Source organism: Polypterus senegalus, chromosome 15, assembly GCF_016835505.1.
Source record: "Polypterus senegalus isolate Bchr_013 chromosome 15, ASM1683550v1, whole genome shotgun sequence".
Lineage (NCBI taxonomy): Eukaryota > Metazoa > Chordata > Cladistia > Polypteriformes > Polypteridae > Polypterus > Polypterus senegalus.
Genome location: NC_053168.1, coordinates 69421958 through 69442994, shown reverse-complemented (window position 1 = coordinate 69442994; position 21037 = coordinate 69421958). Strand labels below are relative to the sequence as shown.

Below are 21037 nucleotides of genomic sequence, written 5' to 3'. Positions count from 1 at the left end.
ATGTGGACCTTTTAAAGTAACAGATGGTTCAGACCAGAAGGCACTAGTGGATGCACTATAGCCATGGTTCAAAAAGTAGGCTCATTGAGTTTAAGATTGGAAACCAAATTTGAACTAGGAACTAAATGGTGTGACAAGAGATGCTATGATTGAAATTGTGGGTAAAAAGAGAGTGAGAGTGTACTAAGAGTTAGAGACTCCTTTCTGGCTGGTGGATAAAAGTTAGAAATTAGAAATTTTAGAGGGAGAAGTATTGCTCAGATTAAATAGGATGAAATCAAACAAATCACCCAGACCAGATAATATTTACCCTCAAGTTCTCAAGGAGGTTCGCGAGCATATGTGTGTGCGTGTGTATATATATATATATATATATATATATATATATATATATATATATATATATATATATATATGTATAAAATTCTTGATGCATATTTTAGGAAGGCACAGCATACTTGAGAAATTCCAGAGGACTCAAAAATAGCAAATATAATCCTGTTTTAGAAAAAGGGTGACCAAGTGGATTCAAGCAACTACAGTATAGTCCAGTTAATGTGCAACACAGGAAAATTAATGGAAGCAATTATTAAGGATAAGATTGAGCAGCAAATGGCACGAACAGGAGTTTTACTAAACAGTCAGCATTGGTTCAGAAGAGTAAGGTCGTGCTTTGCTAACATGCTGGAATTATATGAGGACGCAACAAAAGGGTATGATCAAAGTGGAGCATATGATATTATTTATCTTGACTTACAGAAAGCATTTGGTAAGGTGCCACATGAGAAACTGAACATCAGACTAAAAGAAGTGGGAGTTCAGGGTGATGTTTTTAGATGGGTGCAAAACTGGCTCAGACACAGGAAGCAGAGAATGATGGTGTTCCCCAGGGGTCAGTGCTGGGGCTACAGCAGTTTTTTTTAATGTATATAAATGATTTGGATAGGAGTATAAGTAGCAAGATGGTTTAAGTTTGCAGATGATACCAAGATAGGTGGATTGGCAGATAATGTGGAATCCGTTGAATCATTTCAGAGGAACTAGGACAGCATACTGACTTGGGAAGATTTGTGGCAGATGAAATGTAATGTCAGCAAATGTAAAGTATTAAATGTAAAAAGTAAAAATGTTAGGTTTATATACACGATGGGAGGTCTGAAAAGGATTTAAGAGTCGTGGTCGTATCATCTTCCAGAGAGTGTCCAGAAAACATTAAGAAGGCTAACAGAGTGTTAGGTTATATAGCACAGTTTGTGGAGTCCAAGTCCAAGGAGGTTATGCTCAACCTTTATAATGCACTGGTGAGGCCTCATCTTGAGTACTGTGTGCAGTTTTGGTCTCCAGGCTACAAAAAGGACATAGCAGCAGTAGAAAAACGTCCAGAGAAGAGCGACTGGGCTGATTCCAGGGCTATAGGGGTTGAATTATGAGGAAAGATTAAAAGAGCTGAGCCTTTACAGTTTAAGCAAAAGAAGATTAAGAGAAGACGCAACTGAAGTGTTCAAAATTATGAAAGGAATTAGTACAGTGGATCAAGACTGTAACTTTAAAAGAACATGGGGACACAGTTTGAAACTTGTGAAGGGTAAATTTTGCACAAACATTCAGAAGTTTTTCTTTACACAGTGCGGTGGATGGCCGGCTTCATATTCCGACCCTCACCCCCAGGCCTCCAGGAGGAGCTCTCCCGACAACATGGACGTGTCCCGAGTTCCAGCAGGGCATCATGGACTCTGTAGTTTTTATACCCAGCCCTGCTGGATACCTTGGGGACCACAAGGAGTCGCTGTAGGGAGGCTCATGGACTCGTATATGCCCTATAACCCGGAAGTACGTCATAATCCCGTGACAGGAAGAAACAACGTGCTTCCGGGGTGAAGATAAGGACTATTTACCCTGACCTGGAAGGAATAAGGAATTGTGGACTGTTGGGCAGGAACACCTCCGGGTCAGGGAGTATAAAGGACTGTGGGAGCTCCCAGAAGGTGAGCTGAGCTAGGAGGTAGGAGGGCAACGCATCTGGGAGTTGGAGGATTGGTTATTGTTATTATTATTGGAGTATTGTATTTGGTTTATGAATAGTGTGGAGTGGAGGGTGCTTAGTGCACATTATTATAATAAAACGAATAATTGTAGCACTTTTACCTGGTGTCTGGCGTGGTACCTGAGGGTTCAAGGGAGCGATAGCTCCCCCTACTGTCACAACAGAGAGAACCACAAACATTTGGAAGAAGCTGCCAAGTAGTTTGGTAGACAGCAGGACTTTTGGAATTTTTAAAACTAGAAGAATTAAGTGGACAGGTCTGGCAAGCTTTGTTGGGCTGAATAGCCTGTTCTCGTCTAGATTGTTCTAATGTTCTAAAATTAATAATAAGTGTGTGATGTGCACTATTTTTTCAACGAAAACTTTTTAACCTCATAAGAATATGTATTTTTTTTTAAATTATCAGAGCTTGAAAGTGAATGTTTACATTTCTTTTACAATTACATTTCTTATGAATACCCCAAATTAGGGAGGCTTACGCTAATTCTGACTTCTTACAGTATTATCTGTACTTCAAAATGTGTTCATTTTTTATGTATGTATCTTGGCAGTATCAAGGTTGTCTGCGTTTGATCCATTTCTCCCGTATTTCAGTTGATCTTCACTTTTGAACCTATGTCTTAAAGGATCAATTAAAAGTGAAACAAAATGCAACTAGAGCGGAAAACATTTCACCAGACTGCAGACACAATGTTAGAATACAAGAGTTATCTATCGATTAATCTTCTAAACTGCTTATCCAGGTCATAGATAGATAGATACACTATAGTCTGAACATACACCACAATAATGAAAAAAGAAATTAATTAAAAAGAAAGAAAACTTCTAACTTGGCAGTCACAGTGAAGCGTGTGCTGCTGTTGGTATAAAGAAGCCTCAACAGCATTTGTTGACACACTTCTCCTGAATAATTTGTTGTCTAAAAGTCCATCAGTAGTAGTGTGACAGAGAGAGGATGTGCAGCATTGTCCATAATGGCACTGTTTTCTTTTAATTCTCTCCTTCGCTACTATATCCAGTGGGTCCAGAGTAAATCCCATAACTAAGCCTACACCATTTTTAGCTTTTTGATTTGGTGTGCCTCTCCTAAGTGATTTTATCAGCCCAGTACACCACAGCAAATAAAATCATACAGACCATCATAGAGTAGTAGAAGATGTGAAGGATGTCACTTCCCACATTAAAAGTACACAATTTTCTGAGAAAAAGAGCTTGCTCTGCCCTTTCTCATGTAGTTCTTCTGTGTTCTAAGATCTGTTCAACCTGTCATTGATGTGGACCCCCGAGTACTTATACAAGTGCTCAATCTTTATGTCCACCTCCTGAACAGTGACTAGGCATAGAGCTCTTTGGTGCAGGAAAGGTCAATAACCAGTTCCTTGGTTTTCCTAATGTTAAGTTGAAGACAGTTGCAGTTGAAAGGATCCAGTTCCTATCCCAGCAACACTGGGATAGAAATTGGATCCCAAGCAAAGCAGCAGCAAACGAGTCCAGCACAGGGTACACTCATGGGTCTCATTCAAAACTCTCTGGGAAGAAAACAGGAGTACCTATAGAAAACCATACATATGCAAGAAGAATATGCAGATTTCACATAGTTGGTGCCTGGACTGGTCTCTGAACCCAGGATTCTTCAATTGCACTAATGATGTGTTAGCCTGCCACCCACAAAGAGAACCACAGTCTAAATAGACAATGTAGATTATTTGGTTTTGCTCTTCATATGAAAATGAAGTTGGCTCATTTCCAGCATTGTTGCTACAGTAGATTGTTATTTCTTCCAAAAAGTCATTAGGGGACACTGGCACTGGCAGCCTAAATGTCATGTTCTAAGAAAATCGTTAGATCTTTTACCCTGGGACAGCAAGACTTTTTTATTTGCCTAGGTAAAGTATGTAGTTTTCTTAGATAAATGTATGTGAAATATTGTTTTAATGATATACAATCCACTAGTTTATAATTTATTGGCTGATTTAGATAATAATATTAAGAAATTAATTTAAATATAAAATGATCTATATTCTTTCAAAAATAAAATTACTGCTTATTGATCTTGATGTTGACTTCCACACTTATCTTATTCCTATTCATATTTTTGATTTGACTGTTAATATACACTATAATACAAAAACTGAAAACAATAAGAGCACCAACAGAAAATAGCAAATAATGATATTTTTTATATATATATATATATATATATATATATATATATATATATATATATATATATATATATATATATATATATATATATATATATATATATATATATATAGATATATAAACTTACCAGTAGCCAGCAGCCATACTATGTGCACTTCAAATCAGGTTATCCATCTTAAGCTAAGCCTGTTTGGGCCCGGCCAGTACTTGGATGGGAGACAATCCAGACAAAGCTTGTTTTGCTGCTGGAAGAAGTGTTGGTGAGGTCAGCAGGAGGCACTTACTGAGTAGTCTGAATGTGGATCCCAGTGCAGTGACAGAGCACTGTGCTGTAAAAATGATGCCATCCTTTGAATGAGAAGTAAAATCGAGGTCTTTATTCTCTGTAATTGTAAAAGATCCCTGGGCATCCTTCGTAAAGAGCACCGTATATCCTAATGTCCTGGCTAAATTGCCCACTACAGCCTAGTCATTCTGGCCCCCTAATCATCCCTTGTCTCTAATTGGCTAACAGACTCTCACACCTTCAGCATCCAACAGCTAATGTGTGGTGAGCGTACTGGCACAAAATGGCTGCTGTCACATCATCCAGGTGGATGCTGCACATTAGTGGCGGTTGAACTGGCTCCCACTCACTGAAGTGCTTTGAGTAGTGAGAATGTAAAGTATTATTATTATTATAACATGTTTCCACTCAATATTGCAAACACTTCATTTGTCAAGAAAAGTGCATTGCATGGCTTCACTGGCAACGGTGTACTCTGTTTTTTTAAATACTGTATTTGTGATGGGAGATTTGATGAACAAAGGTGTTGTAGACGAGAAAAGGTAGCATTGCATTTGGGATGAGTGTTCAAGGGTAGGGTCTATAAAGGTTCTAGGGAAGAAAGCAAAGCATACACTGGCAGTGATGACACACATTGTTACACCATTTCACCAGACCCAGAAGAGTTTCACAAAGCTGAATCCTTCAACAGCAGGAGACTTTCATCAGAAGATCTCAACTGTTGTACAGGTTTGTATGGTGTAAGCACCAGATGATGCTATTCTAGAATGCTGGAGTGCATAGGTTTTTAAGTCAGTAGTATAACCTTTTGATGCCTTGTGTAGGTAGACCATAAAATAAAAAAAATGCGTAATTTAAAATCAAAATATGATCTTATCTGCCTGGCAATAGACTGGTGCTCTGTCAAGTGTTGTGCACAGTTCAGAAAATGGCTGTAAAAATAAGTCAAAGAAGACTATGTTTGTAGAACAGGCATGGTGTTATAGAAGCAAACATGTTCTCTAAGCAGATTTTTAGCAAAATATTTTGCAGCTGCAAATAAAAATAATATGAGTATTCAATACATTTGGTGTTTATGAAGTGCACAGTTAATACTCTGGTTATGGTTTTGGATTTCAAACCCTGAGATTATTGGTTCAAATCCTGCTACTGATATTGTGTGCCCATGAGCAAGTCTTTTCACCTGCCTGGGCTCCAATTGGAAAACCAAAAGAAATGTAAGCAATCATACCTCCTATTGTTGTAAGCTGCATTGGATAAAAGGGGTCAGCCAAATAGAAAATAATGTTTAATACAAAGTCTAATCCTGAACAATACTATTCTTGGAAAACTGGGACAAGGTAAAAATAAAAAGATAAACATAATTCACTAACTATCCATCCATCCATTACCCAACCCGCTATATCCTAACTACAGGATTACAGAGGTCTGCTGGAGCCAATCCCAGCCAACACAGGGCGCAAAGCAGGATACAAACCCCGGGCAGGGTGCCAGCCCACTACAGGGCATACACACACACACACACACACTCACACTTGGGACAATTTAGAATTGCCAATGCACCTAACCTGCATATCTTTGGACGGTGGGAGGAAACCGGAGGAAACCCACGCAGACACGGGGAGAACATGCAAACTCCACACAGGGAGAACCCGGGAAGCATACCCAGGTCTCCTAACTAAGAGGCAGCAGCGCTACCCATTGCGCCACCATGCCGCCCATTCACTAACTATCACATGCAAAATAAAAAGGAGTTTAACTATTTACAAAATGGTTAATATATCATACAATCCACACATATAATTTGATGTACATCTTACTAGAAGAAATGTTTTTTTCTTCAAAGACAGACACTTTGAGCCATTTTCCAAAAAATGAGATTGATCAAACTGGGATTGCTAGAAATGGCGTGATGCCCTTTTCCTGTTCATGAAATGCTTTTGTTTCTGAGCAGAATTCCAGGATGACAGGTTCAGGAGATTGTCACACTCTTCCCCCTTGCATAGCCATTTTTTACTTTCTGTTTTCCCTGGTGATGCATAGCCAGTATATGGATAAAGTAGAGACTAAATTCAGCAATCTAAAGAAGCATAAAGAGATTTCTATCAAAATTTATTTTTTATGAAACATTTCACCTGGAACACCTTCTGTTGCTGTTCATAATTAAATCAGTCTATAATAACACTTCTAGGTAAATACACATGTTCTTGATATTGCACATTGAACAGTACATATTTTGTAGCATTAAGTGTAAAGTGAATCATTGTTGCAGGTAACCTGCTTTCATGTGAAATAAATTGGGGTAATACCTACCGTACCTTGGTAAAATGGAAATCAGTGGACTCGGGGTAGCTATAAAACAGCGCAGTAATGCCATTGTGGTCACTGATTGGTCTTTTTCGGTGTTGTCATGTAAAAAAATAGTTTGTACTTGAAGTAGACTTAGTTACTTGTTTAGATTTATTTTTTTCACTATTCGCTTTTTGTGTAGTTTGAAAATTTTAAAGAAAGCAGAAGAAATGGTTGTCATATATATAAATGATACCAAATAACAAATAAACACTTAAAACCAAAAGATAAAAATGCAGCAAGAAGAACGGCTAAAATGATAAACCACTGAATGATGGGCATGTCCTGGTCCATGGTGTTAATGGTAAAAGTTGTAAGGAAGCTTTTAAGAATTCTTACCCATTAAATTCTCAACACTCACTTTTTACCTGAGATGCACTCTGTAAGGCATTAATGTGTTTAAGTGCTGAGAAAGAAACACCATGTGGATGCTGAATGGTCACCCTATAATTATAGTCCTGGGGCCTATAATGCTCTTATTATGGTCCTGCTTGCATTAAAATCATTCAGCTAGCAATTTAGGTGCCACAACTTTTTATCCAGGCAAAGAGCTTCTGAAAGCCATGTTCCAGTGGTAAACAACACAACACATTTATTTTGGTTTTACTTTAGACATTTTTCTTAACAAAATAGTTTCTCCAAAATGGAAGTAGTACTCCACAGCATTTTGTGGTCAATGGTCAGGTATATACACAGTAATTTCTGAAACTATGGCCTACAGTTTGCTCTTTAGGCCAGACAATTGGAATAACTTTGGCTTTAAATGTGTGAGGTACGTGGTAAGATCGAACAGCAGGCCCATGAACAGTGTGTACCTCATATATTTTAGAAGAACAGTAAATCCAGCTTTATGTAAATTTAAAGACATCTAAGGATCGTAACCTTATTTATTCTATGCAGCACATACTATATACTGTAATTTTAATGTCCAACCATGTCTGTTTTTTCACATATTTATGGAAGTTTGAGGAGTAAAATACATTAATTTGTAAATGTGGGATGTGAGGCATCCTCTCATGATGATTACATGTCCTCACTTTCGGGGAGTCAATGTTTACTTTTAAGAAGAAAGTGATGATCTAGTTCCCAGACCATTTTCTCTTCTCAAAATGTCTGTGTTCATTAAAAGAAAATAGAAATAGACTACTGAATCAATACATTGTGTAATTTTAGCCCGCTGAGAAATGACCTTGGTCTATCCCATTCTGCTAAACAGCCAAACCTAAGTAAAAAAAAAACGGAGGTTAGTTCTCATCTCATTCTCATTAAGTTGAAAAGGGAATAAGAATATTTGATCCATCATAAAAGTGTCATTGATTTGAAACTCATAAATTCATAAATAAAAACAAAATACATTCATTTCTGTGCTTGCTTTGATGCTTTTTAAAATTTATACATGACTGTCAGTAGAGGCTTTCAGATTCTTCATCTATGTATACTTTTCTGAGCAGTGTAATAAAATGAGACATTTAAAAAAGTTACATTTTCCATGTAGTTGTAATATACTTTGCCATATTCATGAATGAAACAGAAAAATCAAGAGGTGCCATCGTCATTAATGGTTATTACACTCTGAGAAAACCAACTTCACTAATTATTAGGTCTTCACTAACCTGTGAATTGTTAGGTCCAGTTCAGTGTAGTCTAATGTTATATACACAATTTATGAATAAAACACATTCATTAATTTTATTCTTGCTTTCTTTAGGATTATGCTGAAAAGGAGAAAGCCATAGCAAAAGCTCTGGAAGATCTGAAGGCTAACTTCTACTGTGAATTATGTGACAAGCAGTACCACAAACACCAGGAGTTTGACAACCACATTAATTCCTATGATCATGCTCACAAACAGGTAAGACAATTGAGCCAGTAGCATACATTAACAAATACATTTTTATTTGGCTTGAAATACATAAGTAAAATATCTATTGAATTGAGGCATTATGATTTTTATTTCAAACATTTATTGAAATATTATCTATTTAAAGTAGATTACAGGAAGGAACTTAGATGTTGAAAATGCAAATACAAAAATAGGAGGGGAAAACAAAATCTCCTGCATAATGAAAGGTTTGCCTGTTGACTGCCTCATTAATAATGAGAAAATTATATGGTGGTCAATAAAATTATTATATTAAATGCTAATTATTAGAATTAGTTATATAGATATAGTGCATAGAGTTATTACTTTACTCTCTATCTGTTTGCCTTTGCCTGTACATGTAGGCCACTCCATCAGTAGTAACACTTTCTAGATGCTTCTAGGGAATTATCAAACATTCAGATGAAATGAGAAAGAGAATCCTAGTATGTCCTATGTGTGGTCTTGAGTCTTTTTCCAGTTGGTGATACTTATTATATTCCATCTGAAAAGCATACAGAGGAGAGTGTGTGTACTGTACTGTATATGCCCAGACCATCTCATTTGCCTACCCTCAATCTGGAGAAGCAGTGGTCCTACTCTGAGGTCCTCCTGTTTTCTTTAGCTTTTCATTGAGCTGTCATAGGAGTCTTGTGCAGGAATGAATTTTGGTCAGTTGTAACTATGATCTCGATCTATCAAGGACTACTGTAAGAGAATAATGTACTTGGAACTGCCTGCCTGTTTAAGTAGAACATCCCGAAACTTGTATCAATGAATGTTAGATTAGAAAATGAGATCATATTCATTTTGTTTTGTGTTTTGTTCTCTGATAACAGTTTGCATATGAAAAGTCTTATTTCTTATACTTAGGATTTTTAATATATTTAACTAGTTTGAAATTTTACATAATGCTTAATTCAAAGATGTATATCTGGAGTATATATTTATCTGAAGTTGATAGGTGAAAATTAAAATACAGTATATTGAAATGTGGTATGTAGATGAGGGCGGCACATTGGCGCAGTGGTAGCGCTGCTGCCTCGCAGTTAGGAGACCTGGGTTCATTTCCCGGGTCTTCCCTGCATGGAGTTTGCATGTTCTCCCCGTGTCTGCGTGGGTTTCCTCCCACAGTCCAAAGACATGCAGGTTAGGTGGACTGGCGATTCTAAATTGGGCTTGGTGTGTGGGTGTGTTTGTGTGTGTCCTGCGGTGGGTTGGCACCCTGCCTGGGAATGGTTCCTGCCTTGTGCCCTGTGTTGGCTGGGATTGGCTCCAGCAGATCACCATGACCCTGTGTTCAGATTCAGCGAGTTGGAAAATGGATGGATGGTATGTAGATGAATTCAACTGATGAAAGGAAGCTTTCTGTTAGGTTTCTTCAGTCTGCCATGATGCTTTGAGCACATGCAGGCTCCACCTATAGGAACAAATAATAGATGGCCATGTTTGAATTTTACATATAGCAACTGCTTAAGACTTCTTTATTTAGCATTTTCCACAAAATTACCCACGGTTTATGCTTCTAAATACGGATGATGATATAGATTCAATTACAGAAAATGATATAGATCTAACTACTATGCAGTTTGGGAAACATTTCTAGCTGTAATTACTCATTCTCAGTATAGAAATAAATCCAAATATGCATGCAAGTTTGCATAAAACAACTCACACAAATGTCAGTCAATCAGATGACTCATAGCCCCTGATTCAGCTTCAGAGCCTCTTTTTCTCTGTCACATATGGATTGGATAGCATTTGACCACATGAAAAAGAGGGGTAGATTCACTTGTGTTTAGGTAGACCAAACTGACCTCATAGAGAATTGGTGAGAAATTAATGTCCTTTTGCGACCAGCTATCAAACTGCATAATATGACACTCCTAGAATGATGCACAGAAGTGGGGCATCCCCTCAATGCGATCACACTTATGACATGATGCGGACACGGGAGGTGCATTAACTTTGACCTTATGTAGTTAATACAAATCAAGTATTCCCAATTGATTATTGTTGACTAATATTTGCAGGCCTAATAACACCTAAGTAGAGGTAACATTCATGCTATCGGAGAGTAAATACAGAACATACAGTGAAATTAAATTCACCGGAATATCTACTGTCTACATGAAATTGAGGAACCTCAGCATGCCTTGCTGTTTAGATATCTAGACAAAGTGTGTCCTTTCTGTAACATACAAAGTAACTAATTTTCATGCTCTCTTGTAATAATCAAATAAGACATACTGCTCATGGAGCTCTGCTTGGTAAACAAACCATATACAGTAATCATTGAAAATGTGCTGGTACACAAGTGCACCTCTTGTTCAATCTTCATAATGGTTTTTCCCAGGAAAAAAAGGAAGTCCACAGGACATTGATTGATAATTTCTGGATTGCTTGAAGTTTGCTTTGTGAATGCAACCAAACTAACTGGAAACTGAAGCAAAGTACAATACAATACAATACAGTTTATTTTTGTATAGCCCAAAATCACACAGGAAGTGCCGCAATGGGCTTTAACAGGCCCTGCCTTTTGACAGCCCCCCAGCCTTGACTCTCTGAGAAGACAAGGAAAAACTCCCAATAAAACCTTGTAGGAAAATGGAAGAAACCTCGGAAAGGCAGTTCAAAGAGAGACCCTTTCCAGGTAGGTTGGGCGTGCAGTGGGTGTCAAAAGTAGGGGGTCAATACAATACAATATACAGAACAGAACAATTCCTTAATACAGCATAATAATAAAAATTTTAGAATTACGGTTTAACAGTAGATGATATGACATAATTAGGTTTGGATATTTTTAGAGTCCTGGAGACCTCATTCATCTAGCTGCCTCCCCATTTGGCCATGCCACGGCTGAAACGTTGCTCCGATGAAAGGACCCCTCTTTCCCATGATTCCTGTGATCCTCCATCAGGGATGACTTTACCATAGGCAGGCAAACAACTTGGCAGGTGGGCCGTGGCACCAATGACCACATTTGGGTACCGAGAAAAGAAACAGAATAGGTGAGGGTTAGTATTCAAATATAATTATCATGTTACTTATGTTATAGTGCTAATGACTAACAACAGAGATGCAGTATGTACAGTTAATCAGCAGCTCTAGTCAAGTAAACAATCATCTTCTGATTCTGCACAAAGAAAACTGACTAGGAGTGTGAAAACACACATTTTAACACCACAATTCACTACATTGCAAACCTGCATTTTGTTGTACTAAATCAAAGGTCATTCATCTCCACCTTCTCCACTGTGCAAATCCCCAATGCACCTTCACTTGTACACTTCTCGGCACTGCACTAACCTTACATATAGTGGTACAAATGTTCAACCTGATTGTCTCACAAAACAACTGCAGAGTATGACATACAGTAAGTTACATTCTGATTAATCCAAGAGGAACATCAAATGTGAACACCACAGGTTCAGCTGTCATGTTCCCAGAAAGTATAATCTTCAAGTCATTGCTCCATCTTGAAACTCAAAAACAAGTGAGGAGGTAAGATGCTTCCTAAGTCCAGTTTAAACAGAGTCAACTAAATGCCTGACTTGCTTCCAAGCAGGATACATTAGTGGCCCCAGACATCCATGCCTAGTGCTGTTGAAGCATTGCTAAGGTAAGTCATCCAATTTAAGAGAGGGCAGGGCCTGAGAGTGGCTTCTGCCAAACTGTTCAGCTATTCAATAATCAGGAAGGGCTGTTGGAATTGCCCTTATCAAGGATAAGGAAATGCTGATTTTGCTTGGTCATATCACTGAAAGGTGAAAGAAACACCTGGAGTTTATTTCTTTTCAAAATAAATAAGAAGAAATCTAGGAAGCATCTTTTGATATGCTGTGGCTGGGTAACTATGGAAGCTGTCGTGATTTCTACAAAAGCAGAAAGACCAGGTCAAGTTTATTGTCATGTGTACATATTACAATGAATTTCTTCCCTTCACTGTATATCTCCTCAGAACAGGTGACAAAATTACAAAAAATAAATGCATTAAAAGTATACAGTAGTTAGCTAGCATGTAACATATATATGCAATTACATGCAATACATAACATATATACAGTATTTTAGCAAGTATTTTATAAATAGCAGCCTTACGACTTGTGGACAGAACCTGTCCTTGAATCTACTGGTGCCAGTGTCGATGGTTCAGTACCGTTTTCCAGAAAGAAAAGAGAAAAGCAATGTTTAAGATGATGCAGGTCTTCCATTTTACTGTTTGCCTTTCTAAGGCAATGAGTGTTGTATGCAGTATGTTCTAAAGAAAAAGAAGCTCAGTGCCAACAATATACTGTGCCCTCTTTACCATCCTCTGCACTGCTTTGGCATTTGCCATACCAGGATGTAATGCAGTCAGTGGGGATGGATTCCTCTGCGTACTTTTTAGATGTTTGTGAGAACCAATGAAAAATGTGACCTGTCCTCAAACATCTAGGCAAATAGAGGCACTGGTTAGCCATCAGTAATGGTCACAAATTTAAAGCTGCCTTTTTCAATAATATCCCCGTTAAAGTAGATGTAAGAGGCGGTCTGCTTTCTGAAGTTAGTGACCAGCATCTTGGTTTTGTTAAAAATAAGGGTGAGAGTTTTGTCCTGGTGCCACTAATTGACCAGGTAGACCTCTTCTCTCTAAGCTGTCACATCATTTTTAGTAATGATGGAGTTGGAGCTGTGTCTGGCCACACTGTCAAAGGTAAATAAGTAGTACAGTATGGGGCTCAGCACACTACCTGTAGAAGGGAGTTTTTTAATTAAAGAGAAAGAAAATGTGCTCAGCCTTTCTTAGAAATCATTTGCAGAAGAACTGGAATAGAAATAACAATAGTTATCAACATCTATTTTGGTACTGTATAATTATAAGTGCATACTCAAGTCCAGTTATACTGTAGCTTATCTTACATTGTAAATAAAGAAATACAGTTTACCAAGATGTCTTGCATGATTTGAACACAAATGTGGAACCACCTTCTCCCAATACAATGGTCATTTATGCACCATTAGGAAACTGGAGAGAAAGAGGTTTCAATTCCTCAATCAAATGTAATTCAGATACACTATAATAGAATAATAACACCATAAGCCATGCATTATATATGTGACATGATGAGTTTTATTATTTGAGTCTTATCGCTATCTCTAAGTGGATAGTTTGTTGCTGATTATAATTTTAAATTCAGTGTTAGCCTTTGATGTCAGTGGTGTAACTATATTTGTCTTTAATTATTTATTATCAACCATATATGGAATCCATATGCTCCATTGTTTTTCAGCATACTATAGAACACTTTTATTCCCATGGTCCTCTGATTTATCTGCATGTATTACTGCAGATGGAACTATAGCTAGGATAATGTTATGAAAGTTAATTTTAGATGGTTACGCATGAATGGAATATGGCTTTCTTCATTTAAATTTTTTGGTGAAATGCTGATTGACTTTGGGTATTAGATAAATAATATACAGTAGTTTCCTAAGCTATTGTGAACACAATTTCACAGATTTAGTGTGACTTATTTAAATTGGCTATATTAGTTTTGAACATGAACTGATATTTTAATCTTTCAAATTTAATGCAAAAAGGTGCAACCTGTACAATATGCCCAAGACTGGATAGTGCCTCTTAAAGGATTTGCTTAATCTAAATTATCATGCAATGAGAAAAATGGGAACATAAATCAGTTTTTACCTTTATACTGTGATTGTTTTCTTAAGGATTTGTCTTATGGGTAAAATATTAATCTTTTTTAGGATAAGATGATTGCACTTTTATTGTTTTAGGGCACAAATTCTATTAAATAAAAACAGGCTCAGAAGTAGACAGCATGTTGCTATAAATATACCGTAAACAAGCAATAAAATTGTGTGTATATTTTTTCATACTGAAAAGGATTTTTTAACCTTTTTCTGTCTGTCATTCATAATCTATTATAATTGCATAATTTTTACAAAACATTGTAAAACTGGTCTTGGTTGCTGTGTGGCTGGAAGCACTGCCATATTGTATTAGTTATATTTTGCTTGATATTTTTATTGAATAGAGGCAAATAAAACATGGGAGTTTAATTGTCAGTCTGTTATCATAACAGTTAACTGCATAGGAGTAAGAAATTAATATTAAGGGTGTTTTTTGTTAATAATAACATATGTAAACTTGCTTAATCCAATTAAGGGGTTCTCTTCTAGCAGCATTGGACACAGACTAGAATTACCCTTAGCCAGGGCACCAGTCATTCACACCCATACTTGCATTCAGCCAAGTTTGAATTATTAATTAATGGGAGAAATATATAAACTCTGGAGAAAAACCCCATAGGAAACGTGAACTCCTCAGTGACAACAATCAGGTACAATTTGCAAATTCTGGACACTGGACATGTGAGGCAGCAGCACTAAGTAATGCATCTCCACACTACTGTTCTGCTTCACTTCCTGTAAACCAAACTATAATACATTTTAAGAAAACAGCAGTCTTTTGACCCTGGTACATTAATACAGTTCTATGTATCTATCTGTCTGTCTAAATAATTTAGCTTAAGTGTAAAAAGTTAGTTTTTTTAATCAAAGAAACTTTCATAAAGTGTTAAGAACTTCTAAATACCTGTAGCTAGCTCATTTTAAAACATTATGTACGTCCAGTCATGCAGTACTTCTCCTGGTAGAAAAAAAATGGACAACTTTGGTTTTAAAGTGTTTTAAATGACTTAAAGTATTTTCAAAGATTGTTCATTAATGCCCCAATAAAGAAAACTGTAACCAATTTTTAAGACTGCAAGTCCATCGGAACTTGATGGTTAGCAATATTGATTAAAAACACTACCATAATATTTATCTCCTAAAATAACAGAAGTAAATGTTGTTATAAGATTTAATACACACCAAACTGACCTAAAACACAAATAAAATCAAACATATTTAATTTTCCACATAAAGCCCTTTAACACAAGTACACTTGTAACATTCAGAAAGCTTTCTGATCAGTAAAAAAATAAAAGGTTTTGTCTTTCATATGCAGCATTCTCCTGTAGCAGACCTGACATCTTTGTCATTGGCATTGTGCTTCAAATGGAGGAAGCCCTTCAGATCAGGGAGTACTGGTTGTCACACACAGCAGGGGTCAGATTTATAAAACTTACAAACACACGAAAAGAGGCTCAAAATGTGCATACGCAGCTTTCCATGCAAACACTGGTATTTATAAAAGAAAACTGAATGGGAGAATGTGAGTATATTTACAGCAACTCTAACTCAGCTGTGCAAAACATTTCAGAGAAACTGGGAAATGAGGACACCCTTGATTAAGTAGGGAAGTGCAACCAAACCAGCTAAATGATGACTCACTCACATAATAAATCACGTCATGGAATCATTATTAGATTGTGTGTTGACGTGACCAACTTATAGGTAACAATTATGATTTACAGACTATATTTTAGTTCCCTTTAAAGAGGGATAATTTTGCATATTAGCACTAATGACGTTTTTGGGTCTTCATCAGCTCATATAACTTTGTCATCACTTTGTTGTCGCTTCTCAAGGAACTGGGCGACAGGTCTGCAATATCTCAGCCAAGCATCACTCCATCACGCCCACTATACTGGAAAGCATTAACTGATTGGCGAGGCACTATTTTCCATTTTCGTTTGGTGTGGGTCTCCATACTTAAAATATAATAGGTTTTTACCTACATTAAAAGGCAATTTGCAGCTGTTTTCCTAACATAATCGGCGCACTATGCTGCCCTCATATTAAAATACGGGCACCTAGTAAGAGTGGAGCTGCTTTTGTCAACTGTAAGAAGTTACATTCCATTAGCACACAAGTCATCTGTAATGCCAAGATGAGATTGACAAACACCATTTCTTGCTTGTCTGGGTCAGCCCATGATTAGTTCATTTTGAGGCAAAGTAGCTTTGGCAGACAACTTGCTGATTGCGTTGTACATTGTAGCTGGCTCTTTGGTAAGGTAACTGGCTGAACTTGCAGTTTTTCATATGGCCAATACTATTCACTATAACAGCAATCATGTCATTACATGTTTCCAGGTGATAATGGGTCAGACACTGGCACCTTATGCTTTTCTGCCCAAGAGAGCACAGAGGAGAACTGGTACAATGCCAGACATGTTCTTGGAGCACAGTGTGATGTGTCACAAAGGAGGCCAGTTAAGGTCTGCAGCATCATGAGTGTATGTGTACAAGGTTGATTAGCATAGTCCACGTATGGTTGTTTTAGGGTGACAACCAGGCAGAATTAGAGCTGCATTTATAAGATGATAGTGATTTATAAAGGTAAATAGTGTAGGTTTTATAAATCCAATTGTTTTGGACATACACGTTTTCCTGTTTTTTGATGAAAGCATATTTTCATAGTTGAATCCATGCAAAGTTTTATAAATGAGACCCTAGGTCTGGAGAATAGGGTGGGTGTGGTATCACTTCAAATTCCCAACTTTTCAGAGCAGGATGTGTGGCTTGTGTAGTGTGAGCAGGGGCATTGTCATGTAACAGGCTGTGATCAACAACTTCCCTTACTGCTTTTCCCTGACTGACTGGCAAATGCCAAAGAAAAATCAGCATAACATTGAGTGGCTATGTGAGCCCTTTGAGATATGCAATGAATATGAACTAGAGATTATCTCCCTGGCACTGCTGGCATCACATTCAAAATGACCTTATATTTTTCAAAAAACTATAACATTTCTCAGTTTTAACAACTGATATGTTGTTGGTGAGCTATTTTCAATTAAATACAGAGTTGACACGATTTTCAACACATTCTGTTTTTAATTTACAATACAATATATATACAACTGCAATTATACAAATGGAACGACTTAAATTGTGAAACAAAAACAAAGAATTTAAAAATTTGTAAACAATATGAATTATGGTGATGACAAAATAAATGGCTTTGTGTGTTATATTATAGGATCACTTTGAAAGTTTATGCCATTCACATTTCGATAGACAGATAAAGGGAAAGATAGAACTTTATTTGTCCCCAGGAAGAAATCTGACTTTTTACAGAAGCTATTTAAATAAATAAATGCAAAAATGGATAGAAAACTAAATAAATATATACACATATACTATGGCCTGAACACCCACCACAATGCCTATAAAAAGAAACCTTCTAACTTGGCAATGTTATTGTGTCGGAGAGAAGATATGCAGCCTTGTTTGTAATTGCATTTAGTTTTGTTTCAATTCTCTCCTCTTCTACCTCCAAGGAATCCAAAGTGCACCCCATAACTGCTTGCCCTTTTAATTAACTTGTTGATTCAGTTGGCCTACCTTGAAGTGATTTTACCAGCCCTGCACACCACAAGGTAGAATATTGTACAGGATATCACAGAGTTATAGAAGATGTGAAGGATGTCACTATGCACTTTGAAGGAACACAGTCTCCTAAGGAGAAGGAGTCTGCTCTGCCCTTTCTTATATAATTCCTCTGTATTCCAAAACCAGTCCAACTTGTCATTGATGTGGAGCACCTCTACTTCCATTCACTGAACAGTGACCGGATATACAGTAGAGGCCCTTTGATGTGGTCAAAGTCAATAACCATTTCTTTGGTTTTGCTGATGTTGAGATACAGACAATTTTTCTTTCGCCAATAAGCAAACTTCTCCACCTGATTCCTCTTCTCTGTCCCATCCCTCCTTATCAATACACCCCATAAGTGCTGAGTCATCTGAGAATTTCTGCAAGTGACAAAACCTGGTGTGATATTTATAGAGGTGTACAGAGTGAAGTGCAAAGGAGACAAGACTGTTCCTTGTGGTGCTCCATTGTTGCTCACATCCATATCAAAAACACAATTCTTGACCCTCACAAACTGTGGTCTGCTAAGCTGATAGTTCATTATCCAGACTCATCCACATGCATATCTCTGAGTATAACCCTTAATAAGGATGGCTGGATGGTATTGAAGGCACTGGAGAAATCAAATAACATAATCCTTACATGCTGCCAGCTTTGTCCAGGTGATACTAAGCCTTATGGAGCAGAGAGATAATTGCATCATCCACTTGTTTGCTGAACTGGAAATGCTCTCAGTTTAGATATCAGTTACTTAAGCATATTTTTAAAGATTGTCTTCAATAAATATATTGAATAATATGACCACTTTTTTATTGAGTATTAATAATAGGCTGTTTGTTAGGACTTCTCATTAAGTGTCTAATCTCAGATTTGGCTCAAATGCTTGTATTCAATGCGTGTAATAACTCACCAGCAGTTTTAAAATGTTTGCCTGTGCACTTGTTTCAAAATATTTCAAAAGTGTCCCTATGAAATTCATTAAAAAAGTTACAGATTCAGCACAATAACCACATTATGAGAAAAGTACTGTGTTTTCTCTGTCTTGTCAGTAATAATAGTGTATCAAGTGTTCAGCCATGCCACGTTTGGGGAGGCTAACTGTTGGAAAAACTTTGCATCTTTTCATGCAGCTCACCTTCCCTCAGGCTGAGCTTTCTAAACAGTACCATCATGTCTACCATGGACATTCAAACACATTAGTACTGTACAATTAGAAGTGACTTTAAACAAGCAACTACTACGTTAGTAACATTCCTGTGAATTACATAAAGCACTAGCTGGTTAATGTACTCTGTAAATTAACATGTAATATTGATGGCAGAATGCTGTTAATGAGTTTCAGATTATGTTATACTTTATTACAGATAACTTTCTGAAATGGACACAAATTCCCTACCCAGAGCAGCTCAGAAGCAACACTTCGCTTTTCATTTTCATTCTCCAACTACAAGCAAAGGGAAAATTAAATAAGGTTACCATTAAAACTTTAAAGATCTCAAGCCCTTTTTTTCTTATTTTACTTCCTCCTCCTCATCTTTTCCAATTCTGATGGATACACTCTTAAGTTATGCTGGGGTGCCCAATCCCAGTGACCATAGAGCCTTAATCAAGCACTTATGTAACTTATTAGGCCATTGTAGGTCTGGTCACACCTAACCTCCTCATTTTTACACCACCTTTCTCAATGTGCGTTGCTTCTGCTTCCCGCTTTCACTTGTTCTCTATTGATGAAAGAATAATTCTGCAAGGGATTATGAAAGAAATAAGGTGTTATCTGCAAAGACAATAGCCACCTGAAGCTTTTGTATGCATTCCATATTTGGTCTTTGGGTTTAGCCAATGAGTGTACACTGAAACAGAGAAGAATTTTTTAACTCTGATTGGTAAAGAATTCCAGCAATCAGTATCAGTATCAACTGAAACACAATGCATGAATTGCAAGGATGGAGCAGAGGGTTTTCTGTATTTTTTAATCTTTTTATGTTGAACATATGATAAAGACACTGGGAGAGGAACAGCTGATGCAGTCTTTGCATTGAGACAGCTCATGCAAAAGCATTGAGAAAAACAAAGGTTTGCATATGGTTTTTATTGATTTGGAGGTTATGATAGAGTGCTACATGAAGAGGTCTGCAGGTGCATGAGAGTGCAAGGAGTACCAGAGAAGCATGTGAGGAGTGTCCAGGGTATGCATGAGAAGTGAGAACTGGGGTTAAAAGCAGTGTTGGGGTAACAGACAAGATTCCAGTTATAGTAGGTCTGCATCAAGGATGATCTTTAAGTCCTGACCTGTTTGATCTGGTTATGAAAATGTTGATTAATGGAATAAAAGACCTGTCCACCGATGCATGCTTTTTGATTATGACATTGTGTTGTTTAGCAACAGAAAGTGAGAAGTGGAGAGAAAGTTGGAAGAAAGTAAAAGACTGAAAACTTATAAGACAGAAGACAGAATATATGAGGTTTAATAATGATCAGGATTTAGAAGATAACCAGCAGGGAGAACTATTGAAAAAAGTGGATAAATTTAAATATTTAGGATCAGTGGTAGCCCAAGATGGAAAGCGAGATGCAGAGTCCATAGAGTGCAGTGTGGAACGTCCATCCATCCATCCATCTACCGCTTATCTGAGATTGGGTTGCGGGGGCAGCAGCTTGAGCAGAGGGGCCCAGACTTCCCTCTCCCTGGCCACTTCTTCTAGCTCTTCCAGGAGAATCCCAAGGCGTTCCCAGGCCAGCCAGGAGACATAGTCCCTCCAGCGTGTCCTGGGTCTTCCCCGGGTCCTCCTCCCGGTTGGACATGCCAGGAACACCTCATCAGGGAGGCGTCCAGGAGGCATCCTGATCAGACGCCCGAGCCACCTCATCTGACTCCTCTCGATGCGGAGGAGCAGCGGCTCTACTCTGAGCCCCTCCCAGATGACTGAGCTTCTCACCCTATCTTTAAGGGAAAGCCCAGACACCCTGCAGAGGAAACTCATTTCAGCCGCTTGTATTTGCGATCT

The 21037-nt window shown here is 37.5% G+C and overlaps 1 protein-coding gene across 2 annotated transcripts in view; it reads left to right on the top strand.

Moving 5' to 3' along the window:
* Positions 1 to 21037, top strand: part of LOC120515681 (zinc finger protein 804B) — a 733607-nt gene that overhangs the window by 545632 nt on the left and 166938 nt on the right. For both annotated transcript variants that reach the window (XM_039736913.1, XM_039736912.1), the window contains exon 2: positions 8554 to 8697. In XM_039736913.1, coding sequence (XP_039592847.1) covers positions 8554 to 8697 — 144 coding nt within the window. The remainder of the gene's footprint in view (positions 1 to 8553; positions 8698 to 21037) is intronic.